The sequence below is a fragment of the Haliaeetus albicilla genome, chromosome 20, assembly GCF_947461875.1.
Source record: "Haliaeetus albicilla chromosome 20, bHalAlb1.1, whole genome shotgun sequence".
Lineage (NCBI taxonomy): Eukaryota > Metazoa > Chordata > Aves > Accipitriformes > Accipitridae > Haliaeetus > Haliaeetus albicilla.
In genome coordinates this window covers 10,429,205-10,446,523 of record NC_091502.1, presented here as the reverse complement: position 1 = coordinate 10,446,523, position 17,319 = coordinate 10,429,205, and the positions used below count along the sequence as shown (strand labels likewise).

Sequence of the window (17,319 nt, the reverse complement as noted above, 5' to 3'; positions counted from 1 at the left end):
TCTGGGGAGGCGGTCAAGCAGTCTCAAATTACTTCACAAGAAAGTACAGGAGAGACTCCTCTTTGATTTGGTGAGGTGGGTTTACAGAAAGAGAGTAAAAATATGCGATGGGTTTACTCTTTGGAACCATGCAAATCTGGTTCAGATCGAAAAGCATGGACGCTATGTACATCACCCATACATACCAGTCAGAGCACTGTCATGCAGCCTCTGCAGAACAGATCCAGCCTGAAGAACAGGATATTGAACTGAAAGGCTCAGGCCTCTCCTTTAACATCTACACCTCTGCACACTGGAAGACTCCATCTGGTCTCAGGGGAAAGCAGCCCTGAGTTTAGTCAGGTCCTCACAAACTCCCACATTCTCCACACAGAAGCCAGGAAGTCATGGGCCAATATTTGGCAAACTAGCACAGAAAATGAATTTGAAAAACTACTTTCCATCCCTTCATAACATCTGAACTACACAACAGAACAAAGGACAGATAAGGTGTGACTCAGCTGCCTAAAAAATGGCAGAGATGCCCTACCCTACACTGCCTGGCCTTTCAACTGCTGCTCAAGAAACTGAATACCTTCCCTATGTGCTATGCCATGCTTGCCAGCATCAGCCAGATGCCTCTAGCTCCTGAAGGAACCTCAAACAGCACTACCTGCATTGCTGAGACAGCAGAACCTTCCCTTGGTCTCTGTCTGAACTGGGCCTAAACTCTCTGCCTTGTCTGTTGCATCATTACCCAAGGCTCAGTTCTGCAGGCACAGAAACTAACAGTCTGCCTTGATTTCCGAGTTAAGGAATCACACTCAACTGTATAGAAGTGGAAAACTTTATTTGGTAGCATCCCACACGCCCTTTTACAAAGGCCAACATGACTATAGAAGAAAAAACATGCAGCAGTGGATTATTCATTACTGTTATTACCTCCATTCAGAAGTATGAAAAAAAGTAGCTCCTGAAAATACACTGAAACAGTCTCCCCTTGCAATGCCAGCTGAGGTTATAGCAGGCCACACAAGTGGCCTGAAATTACTACAAAGGTTAATGTAAAGCTTTAATGTAATGGGGGAACCTTATTTGCAGCAGAAGCCACTTCTGAAACTGAAAGTGAATTGTTACTGGAATGGAGCTAAACGGCAGCTGTCAGCAGAGGGAGCACCACGCTCAGTTATCAAGTTTGGCAGTTTATTATTCCGTTTTGGCTTGGTTTTGTGCCGCAGACACGTAAACATAAATCTGTACAGACACACAGACATCCAAACTCGTGGAAAAAAACGAAATTATGAAGCGCTGATGGGGAGATTTAAGAGTTCCAGTATTGGGCAAACACGCCTGAAGGCACCAGAGCATGCCTGCGGCTATCCGCACCCCAACCCTGCCAGTGACAGCCAGCGCTTCAACCGCCCACCGGCACCCCTCAAGTCCACGGGCTCTGGGCACTCCTTAAAAATAATAACGGTAACAGGAGTAACAACAGGGGTGTGCGCATGCTGTTCTGCCCTAAGGAAACACTGCGCGGGGGCTGCAAAAGCTGCGGCAGACGCAAGGGGTTGACTTGGCCGTGTGTCCCCTCACACCACCTCGCCCTGACTGAGGCAGGGCCAGGGCCAGGCCGCCGCGGGCTCGGCTCCCCCGCACACGGCGGCGCGGCGGGGAGGGAAGCCCGCGGCAGGGGCCGTCCGCGCTCCCGCCGCCCCCAAGGTGCCCCGCCTGCTCTCCCTCCCCGAGCCGGGAGCCGGGCGATGCGGGCGCTGCAGCCCTGGGCCCGGCCGGCGCAGCACGTTACCTGGCTGGAGGCGGCCATGTTGGGGCAGGCAGGCAGGCAGGCAGGCCGGCCGGCAGCCCGCCCGCCCCCGCCTCCGCCGCTCCGTCACGGCGGCGCTCCGCCCCCGGCGGGCCCCGGGCGGGTGGGAGCAAGCCGCGCCGCTGGTGGGAGCGCCCCTCTCCTGAGGATCTTTATCGAGAAGGCGTCTGCCCCGTTATCACACGGTAAGGGAAGCCAAGCCTCTCCGAGCCACCGTCACAGCCAGCACTGATCACATGACCTTTGGCATGCCCCACACTAGGGACAGAGGAAGACAAAACCGTGCCAGTGCAGCCAGGGCCACGTGAAGACCGAGCCTCTAGTTGTACGTATGTTTCCCCACACCACTCTTCGACTCGCTAGCAGCCCCACTAAGGCTGCTTCGTAAACCCACACTATTGAGCAACCTGCACCTCCCTGAAAGGAAGCATCTCCACGGCTCGCGGGCTCCCTGCACGAGAAAGTGATCCCTTAAATCAGAGACAGAACACATAAGCCTTCTCTTCCCTTCGTTTTTCTCTGCCATCATAGACTAACCGAGCTTCATAGTATGCTTCTAGACCAACACAGCCCTTTCCCCCTTCTTTATTCAAAATACTGAAGTTCAGAATTACCTACTTTTTCTGTCTTTACCTAACAAATATTTTACTTCTCACTATAACTTATTGCCTAAAAACTGCCTGTCTTTTTTTTTTCCCCTTCCCTCTCTCTATTTAAATACTAACTTGATTTTCCTCCTGCCCCAGCTTCCTGTGGGTATTTAACCTTTCTCAAGATCAATTAGGTGTGGGATTCCCAGGTGGGTGGTATGTAGAGTGACTGATGAGCCTGTAAACCTGTAGTCAGAAGCTAGTTCCTTAGCTTTGTCCCAGATCCACACTCTGGAGGAGTCTACATATGCTGTTAGACAGGACTGTGCTTACCCAGAAAAATACCTTTCTCTTTCCCTTGGAGCATATACCATGCCCTGTGCCAGGGACACAGCTGTCCCATGTGCAGGAGGTACGAGCACACTAAAGATGCAAGGCTGATGGGGCACATCCACCAGCCTGTGAAGGTAGTATTTGGTCAGAAAGGTGGTCTCACTTCTGTCCTTCTGTCCTTCCACCACGGTCTGTGTCATTACATCACTGTCCATCTTTGACCCATGCAGTGGGTAGCAAGATACTGTGATAGCACAGATCTTTTACTTAAGTTTTCTCATATGTAAAGTGTGACTATTAACTGCCTATCTAGTAAGAGTACAGCAGGGAGCTTGTTAACCTTTGTGAACACCAAGCATTAGCATCATCTGGTCTTTTTGTAAGCCAGAATGAATGGGGCGAAAGAACATGCAGGCAAAGTCAACAGCTGCTGTCTCTATTAAAATATTCTCTGAGGCCCTCAGCCCTGGAAACCACCAAACCTGAAAGCTACTGAAAGGATGATCCTAGTGAAATCAGCTTGTAATTCATTACCGATTTGTTCTGACAAGTGGAAAATACCTGCCAAAAGGTTCTTTCTGTTAAGTGCCCATGTTCCAGTTCAAAGCCCTGATTGTGTGGGCTCTCCATTCTTCTACTTGGCTGTCCGTGTGTGGTTTATCCTACTGGGATGCATTGTTGGTAGGTAAGAAGTAGAACATAGGCTTAGTGGAACTTTACATCTCAGAGCACAAACCATGAGGTTCTGGCAGCTGCCTGACTCTGTTTGCCAGTCATTGTTTGGATTTATTCTGCTTTATTATTTTGAAAATTACTTTCTGGGGGAGAACAAACTCACTATGTATTTTTTTCTTGAAATATGTCTGTATGGTTAGCATTGGTCAAGAATTTGTGATGCATACTGCAATAATATTTCCTCTGTAAATACATCAAGATTTTAGTTCTATCAACAACATTCTTACATAGGAAAATTCCACCAATTAAAAGGAAAACAGTTAAAGGCTGGCTGTGGGGGTTTTAATACAAGCTTATTTTGGTCAAACCAGAACTGTAATTCCCCTTATAATTTAAGCCCTGAAGCACTGTGCAGTGTCTTATGCTAGATAACACAGGTACAGACTTCTCCTACAGTACCACATTGCTTATTGACCACAAGTAAAAATACATCTCCATATGGTTAACAACATTATCACTGACTAACCCACAAAATAGTTCACAGAAGTGGGGATTCAAATACATTTGGTGTTAATATAATCTCTGATTAAAAATGCTTTCATAGAAATCTCAATATTTCTAAAAAAAAAATCCAATTTTTATAATGATAATAGTTTTAAAATTCAGCAAATATTCTAGTCTGAAATTAAGTTTTCATAGGTTTCTTAAGAAAAAAAAAACAAAAACTTTTATATCAGAAAATCTGGGCTCCGACTCTTTTTTTTTTTTTTTTTTTAAATTGATAACCAGGAAACATGTCTTCTAAAGCAGAATGTCATGCTCCCATTTACTCAAGGGTGAGAAATAAAATGCTGCTGACTCTTCCCAGGAGCAAATTACAATACTCACTATGCTGTTAGCTGTTTTATCTTTACCACATTCCTAGAGAGAGTCAAGGCATTTGTCACTCCCTGGGAATCCACTTCATATGATAGTAAGTAAACACTTCTGTTTCCTTCAGCAAACTAGAGGTTACTGGTCCATATTGGGAAAGACAACCTTACTCCCTTTTACACCAAAGCAAGCCAAGCCATGCTTTAGCCTAATGTGATCACACTGGATTCCCATCACTTTCAAACCAAATTAAAAGAAAATCACAGGAAGATAGTAGGATTTGCTGTATCAAATCTCTTGATTTAAGAATCTGCAGTTTAAGAATCATGACAAATAGGATATGTTTCGGGACTGCAGTTTGTTACAGAAATAAGAAGAAACCTCTTAGCACAAAATCCAGCTCAAAATCACCCACAACTAGTACTGTAGAGGAGTACCATAGTAAATGATGAGCCACAAGATTAATTGTTTTAGGACAGCATTCATGTAATAGTTAAGGATTTTGACAAATATCTGTTGACCTAAATTCAAAATGTGCTACTGCTGCTGCTTGTAATAGTAAAATTCTCCATAACAAACCTCTGCAATGCCAAAGGCTTATATTTTTCAGGAAGATAGCAAGGCTGGCTGTGTGCTGCATGTCATTTTGATTCTGCATTTGTGCTGTTCAGTGCTAGATTTCATATTTCTTTCTGAAAAAGAAAAACAGCCAAAAAACAACTTTAAGAATTTTTTAGCAATTGCATAAGACCAAAAAGAGGCATGAGAAATCTAGGCACTGGTAAAATCAATGGGATTTTCAAATACTAGCAAACAAAAAATCTTTTATTCTCAAGAGACTTAAAATGTCAAGTAGTATCAGTGTGCTTTCTGATTTCTAAGCTTTAGGCTACACTGTGTTCATACCTCCAAGCTTTTTTTCCACAAACATAAGACTTTGGAGTACATTTTTTTTCCTTTCCTTTAATAAAAGCTGAAATTTTCCTGAAATCTCTAGACTCAGGGTACTGGAACTTTAAGAAATACATTAAATAGCATAAATCTCATGATAAAATTGTAATATTTGGCAACACTGGTTTTGTGGCACAAATGCACGGTTATTGGCCTGTTCACTTCCCTTGTTACAAGGTATGATCCCCATGTGGAGCAATTTCTTTAGCATGACAACACAACTTCTTCTGAGCAGGGAGATTTCAGTTCTGTATTGGGACAGTTACAGATCTTGTCATCCAGAGAACCAAACTAGTCAGTGAAAGTTTAGGATCAGGCAGAGATTAGCTAAATTGAGCACTTCCGCTATGCCATGAGATTGCATTAATGAAATGCAAGCCTGTGTTATCAGAGTGGGGGAGGAACAGTTTTAAATTCTGTTGTCAGACACACTCTGAAGGTGTGCCTACATTGTTGGGTCACCATTAATATCACGCTAGAACTGGGAGCACAATTCTGTAGGCTTCAATAAACAGAATATCTTTGATCCCTGCCTGGAGAGTCCTCAGACAATTCCTGTGAACTTTCAGGCAGAAGACAGAAGTTACTATACTTATGATGTGCGTGCTGCAAGTCTGAAGACCTTTCATTATCGCTACTGCCAGTCCAAAGCTCCAGCTCTTGCGAGGTTCCTGAAACATGTGCACACAGATGTCAACAAACAGAGAGTTTCGTCATTTGATTAAGGAAGAATCCAGGAGATGTAAATTCCCTAGGCACAATTACTGGAAAGCATAATAGCCATGGAGATCAACTAAAAGCTCCCAGTGCAGCTCCTGACAGCTTTTTCTGCTCACATAAAACCTCTCAGTGAATGGTCCCCAGCCTTCAAAGTCCTACATGCACCAATACTAAGCAAGTCATACATTGCAGGCAATTATTTTGTCCTCAGTTTTAATTTTCTAAATTTTCTCTGGCCATAAGCAGTCTTGGAGACTTAGGGCTTTAAATCTTTCCAAAGCTGTCTAGGCTTTGAAAAAGAGATGATAATTCTCTGCTGAACAGGAACTGCTGCTTTCACTGCCCGGGTGACTCTTTCTCTGCAATTCAGGCAAAGTCTAAGAAAGATCTTCTTGTGCCAGTCTAGTACACTTTCCAGGATGTCAGAAAAGTAATACAAAGTACTGAAGGAACCATACAAAATATTGATTTCCCTGCAAATCACTGAACCCATCAACACATGGTTTAGTTTAGCCTTGAAAGCAATGCTGTTAGAAAGATTCAGACAAAATATTTCTGTTTTCTCTGGCACAAAGGCTGAAAATTATCACCTCTTTTTCAAAGCCTGCACATACTTTATATTCTCTTCTTGTTCTTCATGCCTGTTTTCCATGATGAGACAGGAAATATTATTTTTTTGAATTACTGATTGAATTATATTATCCTTTTCTGGCCCTACATTCAAAATCTTACACTAACCTGGCAAAACCCAGTTCTGTCACAAGCAGTTAGGATTTGGTAGGTGTTCAGAAAGCAATGCGACCCTACACAGGGATCCTCCCTGATATCTACACCAGGCAGACAGTCTGCTTTCCTGCATATCCTTGGAAACCATCGTTTCTCACAGTTACGACTTCAGGGCATAAATATATTATAAGGACAATCATGCGATATCAGGCAGTGAATTTGCCTACTTCATCAATCAATACATTTTTGAGGATACAGTGCTTGCAGTCCAGACACAATCTGCAAAGTTAAAATTTAAAGGCATAGTATTGTTTACATATACAGAACTAAATATCACATTTCCATTGTAAGAAAGATCCTCAGTGCCTCCAGTGAGACTGGAGAGAATATTGCAATGTATTCCTTAGACTGGGACTCTATCCTTTCAGCCCTTTTCAGGCATCATCTCAGGAGGTCTCATTAGCTGTTGCTCATGCAATAGATTTGTCTTCTTTGGAAGAACAGCTGTGCAACCAAAAGTTAAAATTTTCTAAATGAAAACATGGCCAGTTACTTGAGTCACCCCACTTGCTGCTCTTGTAATCCAATTTTCATTGACTTCTCTGGATCTGTATCCACACTCGACACACCTGAAAAATAGAAGTTGTAAGTTTTTCAGCTGAATAGGCCAAAAAAAAGATGCATTGAAACTTCGTGGAATTTTTTTTAGAAATACCACTTCTTTGTGACTCAGTTTGCCAGTCTGTATGACATTTACATAAATATTTACCCAACTCGCCAATGGCTGTGAATCTTCATGAATCATTGTTTGTGTAACACTTTGTAATCCTTGAATGAAACGTAGCATATGCACTCAGAGTATGGATCTGATTAATGGCAGAGGATAAATGAAAAGAAAAATAGATAAAAAATTAACACATCACATTTTTTTCCCTTGTTCAAAATTGGTTTCAAAGAAATTCTCTATTACAAATGCAAATCTTTCTTTCTCACACAGACATAATATGGTTGGTACACATCTTGGTGAAGAAGATTAGGATACAGCCTGCTGTTAATCAGCATATTCAAATTTGTTCACTTTTTTTAAGATAAAAAGCAGGTGTTGTTAGCATATAGTATTTGAAATTCATGTCTACATCACTTTATTTTACTTTTTCTATATAGAATTATCAAATAGAATGATTTAAATTACAAGGTCCTTTCTGGCAAAATTCTTTGCTTCAAGAGATGGGTAAACTAAATGAGCATACTGGCTGCTTCACTTAGCTGTCATCTCTCTAAAGGCTATATGAGTAAGCCTGACACACTTCATCTCTCATGTTATCATCATCTACATGCTTTTGTTATTGTCTTCTGTGTTAAACTTTATGGCATCTTCAGTCAAAGGAATACAAGTGAAACAAAACGTGGCACTGTAAATGAACAAAATAACTAGGACAGAGGTTTAAGAAATGATCATAAAGCTTGTGTGCAGACTGCTTTAGTTGCTATAATATCAGCACACGAGAGCCATGTAATACACCATCTCAGGACAATTCTGTATTTGACGCCTGTCCTGAGCTAGGCACAAAGATTTGCCAGCTGTTCAATATTTCCAAGTAGAACATTGACACAGATTTGAAGCATCACAGTGATTATGAAATCATTGTGATACTTGAAATAGATACTCAGACATAGCAAGAAAATAGTTTTTAATTTGGGGATACAGATTTCTTAAGCAAACAAAATTATATTGGAAATCTATTTTGTCACCCCACCCTTCTGTTCACCGCAGCAGGATGGTTCTTTAAAACAAAATTCTATAGTGTTCTGCAGCTCAATTGTAGGAATGCATTTGCGGGGGGAGGATATCTGCAGGAAGTCCCCATATACCTGTCAGTTGCACAGGACACAGTCCTAGGAATGGAATCAGCACGTACTTGAATGTGCATGGAGATCAAAGAGAGGAATCCATCACTAAATCACATAATTCAGGATCATGCTTAAATCGGGAAAAGAAGTAAAACTTGTGGATTGAGATAAGAACGGTTTAACAGAACAGAAAAGAAGAAACTAACAATGATAATGATAACACTACTAAAATGACAGCATTAATAATAAAAGGATTGGAATATACAAATGATGCGCAGTGCAATTGCTCACCACCTGCTGATCAATGCCCAGTTAGTTCCCCGAGTGGTGATCCCCCCGCCCCCCACTCCCCCCAGTTTATATACTGGGCATGACATCACATGGTATGGAATACACCGTTGGCCAGTTTGGGTCAGGTGCCCTGGCTGTGTCCTGTGCCAACTTCTTGTGCCTCTCCAGCTTTCTCGCTGGCTGGGGATGAGAAGTTGAAAAATCCTTGACTTTAGTCGAAACACTACTTAGCAACAACTGAAAACTTCAGTGTTATCAACATTCTTCTCATACTGGACTCAAAACATAGAACTGTACCAGCTACTAGGAAGATATTTAACTCCATCCCAGCTGAAACCAGGACAAATGGTGACAAGCTCTGCTCAGACAAATGCTGTCCTCCCATCTGCACCTTTACCTGAGCATCCCATTCACATAGACTGTATAACACCTCCCAGAAGACATAGCTGGATGTTTGCTTCATGACACTGTACACCTAAGGTAATCTGAGCTTGATTCTTCTGAGAACAAAAGCTGTAGTGATGATCAGACTCACTAATTACAGCATTCTTTTGTCATCTGCTTGCTACTGGCTTTGGAAAGGCTCCATTTCACCACATACCAGTGTTTGGTGATTTCTTACACCAAGATCTCATATAGTTTCATATAAACATTTGGGTTTCCAAATGACAAGAGGTGAGATGCCTTTTCCTGTGGAGTGAGGGCAAATAGGTGTTTAAACCGAAATCAGACTTCATGTGTTCCAGTAGGCAAGAGTACTAGGAGAAAGGTATGGCCTTTTTAATGCAAAGCTTTTCCCCACAAGCAAAAAAGTTTGATCAGCTCAGTCAAAGTAATAAAGAAACACAGCAGCTGGTCTTGCAGTACTTAATCCACTATTGTTCCTTTGATATCACAAGTATCATTATACTTAGTATGCTTCCATTACAATAATTTTCTTTTAAATGCACAGCACTGTCACTAGTTGCCTAACGTATTATGGTTTCTTAATTTACACTTAGGCTAATAGAGCCAGAAGATCAAACACTAAGAAATAAAAACTTTTAGCTGATCCACAGGTCTTAGGCAAACAGCTAGCAGACTAAAGATGAGGGTGTGGTTTATCACACCCTGATAATGCCCAGCTGACAAAAGGGTCCCCTGATGCCCAGGGCAGGTGAGGAAGATTGAAAGCAGTCTGAGAAGGTTTTAATTTATGCTGAGAGTAGCCTGTTTTATCCTGAGTAAAACCTGAACAGATTGATAGTCTGGACTATAGTTTTTGAAAACTGAGGTAAGAAAGTCCCTTATGTAAATGGGGTGGTGGGGTGGTGTGTGTTTTTATTCCTTCCTTTTCTTTCACTACTACAACTTTTAAGACTATTCTGGGAGTACTAGGATTGTTAGGTAAAACATGTTCTTTCTTTTGTCTCTTTTAAGTAAAAGAATACAAGTATAGCTAAAGTATTTCTGCCACCATTTGTATTGTCACAAAATGAAAAAAGTTACTTGTTAAAAAGAAAAAAATGCTATAAAAGTATTAACTAAAGTGTAAATCCTTATGGTGCATTTAATAGTGCTTGGCTCTTCACAAGAGCATAGCATGTGGACTTTTTATCAACCTTGTCTTTATCAGTAAATTGTGCAATAAGAGCTTCTATCCACAATAATGAGGGACCTGAGCTTTTGATTTTTAACCAATGTCTGAGCTAGGCATGTTGCTATCTGTTTTTTTGCTGCTTCTGTCACCTTCTTTCCAATGCTAAATTAATCATGCATGTGACCTTGCTGGTTTTTATTATGTATAGCAGGCTGTGTGAGCTATTGCTGGAAAAGTGTGATATTGCTCAACTAGTGGGGTCCTGTATCTAGTTCTTCTAATATGTTTTTCACTGCGACTTCTAACTACAGGCTATATTTCTGCTGTCATGCACAGTTTCTTTTATTTGCCATAAATTAAAAATAATTATGCTGTTAGAAGGAAATCACAGCATTGTAATATGTTCTGTAAGTGCTTATAATCAAAAGAGCTGGGGGCTTTTTAATCCAGGCTTTAAAATGCTGGTTTGCCTCAACTTTCCATAAGAACAATGGTGCTGAATGTAGGAGGCATAGTAATCTGGGTAACTTCCATCCCAAGATATTGAGTGAATGGGTACATCAAACTGCAATTTGATAACAAGGGTCTTGTAAAAATCCAGTCAAGTCTGAAATGGCACTGCGTGACTACAGCATAGCTATGTGCTACTACATGATTCCAGAGAATGGGCAGGAGGCCATCTGGAAACTCCAAACCTTTTGGTATGATCCCCTAAATTTGCCATAGCAGTAAGGGACTAGAGTCAATGAGCCTTTCCAGCTCACGTTTTAAATTCCTCCACATTGGTGGACAGGAGTATAGCATCCTCACGCTCATGATGCATCTTGCATAATTATGAATGAATTGTCTCACAAAGCTCTGTTCCCAAACTTATTTTGGGAAGTGTAATTGAACGCTGCTCCTGAAGCCCCTGAAAATTCCCCAATACTGGGTTTACTCTGTTCAGAGATGTAGTGACCTGTGGTGGCTCCTCCAGTCTTGTGCTAGAGCAGTTCTGACAGGCTCAGGAACTGAGACCAAGTATGTGTGAGGGGGTGGAATTCACTGGGATATAGTAATTGGAAAACTCACCATAATGTACGAGGCAGGAGAAAGAACTACTTTTCTAGTTTCACTGATGCATGGAATTAAGCTGGAAACCTTACTTCAATGTGCAAAACATGAGGCAAATAAGAGATAAGATAGTAAAGCTGCAGCCTGATACCCATCATTTAGTGGGTTCCTTTGAGCATTGGACCTTGGCTGCTAATGGACAGCACGGCTGTAGTGGAGGCAGCTGAGACCTGTCCCTGCCATTCAATCAGCTCTGCAGATCGCAGCATCTGCCAGGCGGGTACATCAGGCGTGCTGATGTCAAGAAGTGGAAGAGGGACTACATAGCTCTAGCTAGGAGGTGGATTAAGTAGCAGTCGTCTTTGCCTTGAGTGTAAGACATGGACAGCAATTCCTAGTTGTTAAATGTTTAACTTAGTGACAATAGTGTTTTCACCGTACTTCTTGAAAGTGACAGTTGATTATAGGATCAAAATGACTGAAAAAGGAGATTCAGAAGAAATTACACCATATCCCTTTAACAGACATGCAGAATGCTATTTTCAGTTTAGGCATAGGAAACACTTTGAAAAAGAGGTTAATTAGTGTTTTCAAAAGATGTCTGAAAACCCAAGACTATTGGACAATGTGGGGATGCCAATGTGTCCTGACAGCCTGCTTACGGCTTCAAAGGAACATCTGGACAGATGCATGTAGCAGTAAGGATGAACAGAAGCACAGACTATTTGCCTAGTGGCAGTAGTTACAGCACTGGGCAACTTAAAATGATTCTGTGGACACTTCAGACAAGGGTCATTATTCTCTTCGAGGGGAGAGCCGTATAAATAGACTAGCATGCCTGTGAGGCTGATTAGCAGATTTTAAACTTGGAAGATCAAAAGCCTTTGGGATATACTGCTGGGGAAGAAAGGACGCTGATCTCCTTGACAGGTAGGTGGGATGTGATATGGAGGCAGGATGCCGACTCTCAGGATACTACCCTAGCTAGCCGGGATCTTAACACCTCGGAGATGTTCCCCGCTCTCCCGTAGGACCTTAACTGTACCCTTGTGGCTGGACTCCCCTCAAGCGCAAAGAGGTATCGCCTTTCCTCGGCAAGCGTGGGGAGAACGGGAGGGAAGGTCTCGGAAATCCAGCTTCGTTTCGGGACAAAGGGAGGTCAAAAGGGGAGGAGAGGTGCATCCTTCACCGGGGACCGCCGGCAACCGGCCCCTCCCCTCCCCGCGGGGCGGGCTCGGGCCCCGCCGCAGCCTCCCCCCGCGCTCGCCGGTAGGCGGCACCGCCACCCGCCTTCCTCCGCCTCCTCTTCCTCCTCCTCCTCACCTTCGGCGGCCGCCGCGCCGGGTCACCCAGATCGCGGCGGCGGCGGCGGCAGCAGCAGCACACCCGCCCGGCGAGGAAGGACGGCCCGGGACGGCGGGGATGGAGCGGCGCGGAGCGGTGAGTGCGCGAAGGCGGCGGAGGGCCCTGCCGTCGGTCCCGCGGGTCGCTTAGCGACGGGAGGCGGCTCTGGGCATCGCATCGCAGCCCCCTCCGCTGCCCCTCCCCCCCCCGCTCAAAAGGGAGCGAAGTTTTGCCCCTTTGAACGCGGGACGCTCCCTGGGAAGACCTTGCGGCGTAAGGAAACTGGGGGGACGCTGGGTGGTTTGCGCATTTGGGGTTTTTGCTGTTGTTGTTTTAAAAAATTTTATTCATGTATTTTTTTAACGCCCCCATCCTATGCAACTGGCGAGGGGGCGGCTGGAGGAGGCCGGCGCTGGGCGGCAGCCAGGCGCACGGCTCTGCGGCTCCGCAGTGCGCTCCGCGCCCTGCCCCGGCAGACCGCCCTGCGCCCCGGGCCGCCGGCCTGGCTTGCCCCGCCGCGCAGCTGCCCTGAGATCTGTGGACCTCAGTTACACCGACATGTGGACGGGATAATGATGATCCCCCCCCCCCCCCCCCCCCGCGGCACGCTCTTCTTCCCTGCCTCCCCTTCGTCCCCCCGCATGGTCAAGTTACACCTGCTCCCGAGTCAACTCTAGGATTGATGTCTGCAGGCTTTTATGTTTCTCTTTGTCCTCGCCGTTTCTGCTTTTCTTACCGTTTCCGTGAAGATGGCCAAAAGAGAGTAGCTAAAGTGTATGTCAGAATGGGGGCGCCGGGGAGAACAACACCTTCGTCCCAGTTCAGTCAACTCAACAGTCAGATCACAACAAGCTGGGTTTTGTGACAAAGGCGTTTGAAACAAAGGAGCCATTTTAAAAACTGAAATAAATTTATTTTGTGGCTTGCATGCTTTAGTAAATCCAGGTTTTCATTCTTCTCTCTTCTGCCCCTCCCCCGCTATCCTAATTTATCCTAAAATGAAGTCGAATAGGAGAAATGGCATCTCTTAAATCTTGCATCATCCCTATGCACTACAGCAAGCTCACAGTTTGCCTTCTGTTTCAAACATTTCCTTATGCATTTTTAAAAAACATTGTTTGGTACTGGTAGATCTGTGAATAGTTGAAGCAGTTGAGTGTGCTTGTGCTAAGGACATCTCGTCTCCCTAAGATGAGAACAGCAAAAGACTCATTAAGTGTAGTAATTTGGTAGGTGTTGCATACTTATGTCTATTTAGCATACTTAGCAAAGTGCAAGTACAGAGATTTATTGATTCTTAGGAGACCCTGCTTTTCTCTGACTTCCTTAAAAAATATGGACCACTGCGTTTCCAAAACAAGCAGGTGGAGTTACATCTAGAAATGTCTTTTGACTTGTTCAATTCTCATAATTTGCATAACATTTTAAACAGTATTTCAACTAAAACTAACACAAAACCACATTGCTGTAGTAATTGACTTATCACCAAGCCTAACAGATGCTCGGAGACAGGAAGCCTATGATTTTCAGGAGTGAAATCATGTGACAGCATCAGATGCTGTATCACTCTAGACAGAAAATCGGCACAAAATACTTCCAGGAAAGCACTAAACAACAGGAAAATCATGTAAGAGAAAACAGTTGTTAACTTTCCTGCTGGTTCACTGATACACAGTAAAACATGTTCTGCTAGTGTAAAAACCTGCTAGGGCTAAGCATATAACCAAAGTGTTTACAAATCCTTTGCCTGCTCAGCTCTTGAGACAGGACTTTATTAGCCGTGGGACAGCATCACATTAGCTGCATTGACACTTGTGAACCCAAGAATTTCCTCTGATCAAACATCTTTCTGTCACTCATGCCAGGGAATTACAGCCCCTTGAGCTAAGCTATACTTAAGCAGGGAAACTTCAGGGCTATGTTGCATTAGGTGGTTATTTCGTTATCTGTTATCTCCCCTGCACAACAGAGTCTTGCTACTGATTGCAGTGGTGGAAGCAGAGAAAATGCTGTTGCACAAATGCTAGTGTGTGTAGTGTTCCAGACTGCTGTGTGTATTTAAATCATCTTGTATTTTAAAGCTGTCTGGAGAACTTGTACTTAAAGCTAAGCTGTGATCAGCTGTAACCAATGTTAACAAAAATTCTGTTTAGTTGTACAGACAGGGCAGAAGTGCTATACAGAGGCAGGCAAGCTTTATTTTTCCCAAGGGGTCATTTGAAGTGTTAGCAGAAATTGCAATAAGAGCAAGCTTGGGCTGCCTGGAGATCAAATCTTGTTGGATTTAATGCCCTCTGGCTCATGAGACCTTTTTTTTTTATGAACATCTGCTTAGCCTTCTTGATTGGAAAGCTTGCTTTATTTGACATTCTTTGAAATCTTTTGCTTGGTGATGTAGGCCAAAAGACTGCATGAAATATGGTACCCTTCTTGAATGCAAGCTTTGGGAAGGAGGCAAGAAGAGTAAACTCCAGGGTACAGTTTGCTGGAATGTGGGAAGGAAGCCAGGTGGTGAGATTCCAATCAGGAAAGAAGGATAAAGTAGGGGAAAATAAAATGAAAAATGAGACTGATGTAAAGAGATGTGGAGAATGGTTGTAGTAGTGCATGACTGAGGCTGTGGTTCAGGCTTAGAATCCTCAGCATCCATGTAACATGGCATGAGATCAGCCACATAACTGAGCTGGAGTGCTGAGCTGTGCTGCACCACAGGGTTTGCCAAGCCTGAGCTCAAGGTGGAAATACTGCTTATTCCTGCCAGGTGGTGGAAAGAGTAGTCTGATGGCAGAGGCTGTGGGAGCAGCTTCCCGAGTCATTTCTCAGTGGTACATGGGACTGTGTGGGCACTTCTTTTCAAGGCAAAACAAGCATTTCAGTGGTAAACTGACCTGTTTGACTTTGCCTTGAAACAAATTATGGATATGTTTACACTAGTAATTTGGCTCATGTCCAGCTTGAGTATCAGACAGATCCTCTGGAGACCTTCTCCAGTTGCCTTGTGGCTGTTCAGGTCTTGGAGCAGTCTTGCCACAAGAGACCTGAACTCTCCCAATGAAATTGAACCAGGACCCCTGCTCTGGGAGCACTCCCAGTCAATTACTGAGTCTTGTGTGAAAGATACTGGTTTCTTAAAAGTACCTCTCAGCTGTAATTGAGTGAGCAGTTCTCATCCACATTAGCATAAAACCAATGAGAAGCCCCACACCAAGTTTGTTAGCTTCAGGCATTTCTGGCAGTTCATTCTGGAATGCTATTTCCCACTCCCCTGCAAAATGTGAGCAAACACTTCTCAGCCTTCTGTTACAGTGGAGAGGCCCTTCAAGAAGATGGTTTCCAGCACTTACAGTGGGTATAGTACCTGAGTGGAACCATGTGGTTGGGCATGGTGTTTTTAACATGTCCCAGTCTGTCTGTAGATCCTCAGACTGAGCACTCTATTCTGGTTCAGCCAGCTACAGTCACAGACGTACAAAGGAGCCTGGAGAATAGAAGAAATCTGGGAGGTGCAAAGACTGGAACTGAAAACAATTGGCAGCCTGAGCAGGTGAAGTTGCAACTTGTTAGAGCAGATTTAGGAGGTACGGGATACTGCGGTCCTCATGACTGTGTCTATAGGAAATGGCGTGTACCTGTGAGCTCTCCCCTCTTTGGTGGTATTGTACCTAGAGTTATTTCACGGGCATTTTTAGTTTTAATATACTTGTCTACACTAATGTTTTAGCTGAGACAGAGAGTGTGTTTTTGAAGCAAATGTTCCAGTTGTCCATGCCTTTTTGTTCTTCACCTCACTTTGTGGACTAGTCTTGGGGCACCTGAGAATAAACAGGAGGAACTGTTTTGGGAGCACACCAACTGCAACCTGGCATTCAGTCCCAGGGACCAGGTTGGAGCTACTACAGCATCAGTAATGGATGTTTTGTTCAAAAACAACCAACCTTTCCTCCATCTATGTAGTTTCAATTTCAAATGCTTGGCACCACTTTTTTCATCAGCAGAGCCACTTCTGTTGATCTGTGCTATGCACTGATGTAGCTGTAGGTCCTGTGGTAGGTATGTATTTTGCCCCTCCAGGGAAGGATGCTTGAGTAGAGAGACTAAGGGACAGGACAAACCCAAGAAAATTAGTTATATGAGGTCTTGTCTCCACAGCTCCCTGCATCATGCTGCTAATCCAGTCACAGTTAACTGATGTCTTCTGAAGGTGCATAAGGAAGAAAGGCTGTTCCTGTAAAGAATGCTTATTTAGGACTGTGTACAACTGGCTATCAATTTCACAAACATAAGAGTTATTCCTTAGTCTATACACCATCTGCCACACAAGCCCATATTGTGTGCCTGTGTCTGAATCTGCCAAAAGTGAACTGATAAGTTTCCTAGGACCCCAAAATTCTGATGCTACTGGGATCAGTATATTGAGCAAGGGCTCCTGTGGCCAATTCCAGATTGCACAGATAATGAATGGAAGTTTTGCCACTGATTTTTTTCTTTTTTTTTTTTTAGTAGTCTTATTTATATATTTAAAAACAAAAATA

The 17,319-nt window shown here is 43.5% G+C and overlaps 2 protein-coding genes across 6 annotated transcripts in view; one reads left to right on the top strand and one right to left on the bottom strand.

The window, feature by feature from the left end:
* ALKBH8 (alkB homolog 8, tRNA methyltransferase) overlaps window positions 1–1,847 on the bottom strand; it is a 61,229-nt gene extending 59,382 nt beyond the window's left edge. For both annotated transcript variants that reach the window (XM_069808264.1, XM_069808266.1), the window contains exon 1: window positions 1,784–1,847. In XM_069808264.1, the coding sequence (XP_069664365.1) occupies window positions 1,784–1,801 (18 nt within the window). In that variant the 5' untranslated portion in view covers window positions 1,802–1,847. The remainder of the gene's footprint in view (window positions 1–1,783) is intronic.
* Window positions 1,848–2,002: 155 nt separating this feature from the next.
* Window positions 2,003–17,319, top strand: part of ELMOD1 (ELMO domain containing 1) — a 61,154-nt gene continuing 45,837 nt past the window's right edge. For 3 of the 4 annotated variants that reach the window (XM_069808263.1, XM_069808261.1, XM_069808257.1), the window contains exon 1: window positions 12,747–12,883. The gene's annotated coding sequence lies outside the window, so the exon portion shown is untranslated. Of the gene's footprint in view, window positions 2,127–12,746; window positions 12,884–17,319 lie in introns of those variants that run through there. The other variant, XM_069808258.1, reaches the window with a different exon arrangement.